A 2185-nucleotide genomic window follows, 5' to 3' on the forward strand; every position below is an offset into this window, starting at 1 on the left:
ATTTCAAACACTCTGTTCCTTCGAGCCCAAGATACCTCAGGTTGCACAGTTCACCCATTTCCTCGGGCAAGTCTTCACTTTCACTAAAACTTAAATCCAATGTTTGCAAGTTACAGAGTCAATTGACCTGGGCAATCGTTTGACATGAGAGCGGGTTAGATTGAAATACTTTAGAAGTGAAAGGCATTCAATGGAGTTAGGTAGTTCATCCATTTGACATCGCATCAATGACAACACCCTCAACCACTTGAATTGGGTGAGTTCCACCAAAGACAAGGATGCACTCAATAATGTCCGCACCTTATTTGCTGCTCCTAAGGCATTATATTGCATGGCCACTTCTGCATTGTCTACACCAAGTAATGATAGATGGTGGGTTTGCTCAGTAGCGGAGGCATGGCTATATTCCTTTCCACCTATATATGAGGCAAGGTCATGTAAAACGTCATGCAATTTGAGACAAGTGCCCCCAAAAAATCTATCACGTGTTTCAATCAATCAACGCCTTGTCAAATCTTCATTGTATTGTTTGCTGTCACTTCTACACCTATGCCATCCTTGTCCTCAATCAATCCATGTGCCACCCATTGCATGATCAATCCCTCCCTTTCAATCTCATGATCCTTTGGAAAATGCTGCAATAAACGAAACAGCTGCCTTAAATTAGGCGGCATGTCATCGTATCTCAGTATCATACCAGGAAGAATGCTACCATATTGAGAGAAAGAGGATGAGGCAGGCATCTTCCATTCCCAGATCACACTATTCGCAACCACCTTCCACTCTGCTTTTTCCAAGTTTTTTGTTCGCATTAAGGACCCAACTGTTTGGACCACAAGTGGCAACCCACCGCACTTCTTGGCTAATTTTTTTGCAATATCTTGCAAATTATGGCTCGCCAAATCATTTTTGGTCCTGAATGCCTTGCTAAAAAATAAATTCCAACTCTCATCTTCGGGCAATATTGGCAATCTATGCATATATAAAGCTCCGACCCCTTTGGAGACATCTATATTTCGACTAGTGATCAAAATTTTGCTCTCCATTGCACCTCTCATAAGAGTGCTCTCTACCTCTTCGTGCCACCAATCTAGTTCTCATACATCATCTAAGATCAACAAAAATCTTTTATTCCATATTTGCACTGCCAACAATCTAGATCCCTTGCACACTTCCTTCAGTATTTTCCGTAATAAATCCTTACGGTTTGGCCTCTTAGAAACACAAACCCACCAACTTCGTTCCCTAAACTGTTGTTCGACTTCACTAAAGACCATTTTTGCAAGAGTAGTCTTGCCGATCCCCCCTTCTCCTGCAATAGAGATAATAGAAACATCACACTTCTCTGTCATACTACTCTGTGTGGAGCAATTGGACAAGAGTTTTTACTATCACCCTTTCATCATTCTCCCTGCCTATGGGTGGTTGTGCACCTATGTGGTGGGTTGTCTCTTGAGGGTTGTCATCTTCACTAGGGCCCTGGCTACTCTCCTTGGGTTTTAGTCTGACCAGATCCATGTCCCAATCCTTTTCACGCTCGTTGCTTAAAAAGGGCTTGCGATCTGCATCTTTGATGGCCTTTTGGAAGATTTTCAGCTCCCTCCGTAGCTTCTTTAGATCATCGTTGGCATTCAAGATAACGTCTGTCTTCTCTTTCAACAAATTAGTGACAGCGCCCACCAGATTGGAAATAGCTGTTTCAACAAGAGCACCTATTACTCCCGCCATCTCCACCCTGTTTTGTTTCTCACTAGATTGAAGGGCAGAGGAAGAGAAGCAATTTTTAGATGGAGGGAAAGAAAGGCAGAGCACGAACTAATGATAAAGAGCAGGAAGTGGGGTTATGTTGGAAGAGTGGGGTCTGTCTAATTTAGAGAGTGGTAGATGCAACAGCTTTCTCAGTCCCTTTAATTTAAACAACATGGCAGGAAGTGGCTTTAATGTGAAAAAGAAATTCCATGCACGACTCTTTCTATCATCCTGATTGGCTAGATTCAATAGCAGTTTCCCTTCAATCTAGTGAAAATACATGTTTATAATACTGGATCACATAGAAAAAAATACACAAGCATTGCCAGAGACGCGTCGGGGATGCAACGAGCCTCCCCACCACATAGTGTGTGTGTCTGCCTGTCTATATATATACACACACACACACACACACTACAAATTTTAATTCAAAATA

General features: G+C 42.2%; 1 protein-coding gene across 1 annotated transcript; it reads right to left on the minus strand.

Annotated features, from left to right (window-relative positions):
• Positions 1–1097: 1097 nt before the first annotated feature.
• Positions 1098–1728, minus strand: LOC116246092 (probable disease resistance protein RF45). The gene is made up of 2 exons (XM_031617788.1): positions 1434–1728; positions 1098–1312 (listed from the first exon to the last, which is right to left on the minus strand). The coding sequence occupies exons 1-2, from the start codon at positions 1726–1728 to the stop codon at positions 1098–1100; spliced, it is 510 nt and encodes a 169-aa protein (XP_031473648.1).
• Between the last annotated feature and the right edge of the window lie 457 nt (positions 1729–2185).

The sequence above is a fragment of the Nymphaea colorata genome, chromosome 1 (genome assembly GCF_008831285.2).
Source record: "Nymphaea colorata isolate Beijing-Zhang1983 chromosome 1, ASM883128v2, whole genome shotgun sequence".
Lineage (NCBI taxonomy): Eukaryota > Viridiplantae > Streptophyta > Magnoliopsida > Nymphaeales > Nymphaeaceae > Nymphaea > Nymphaea colorata.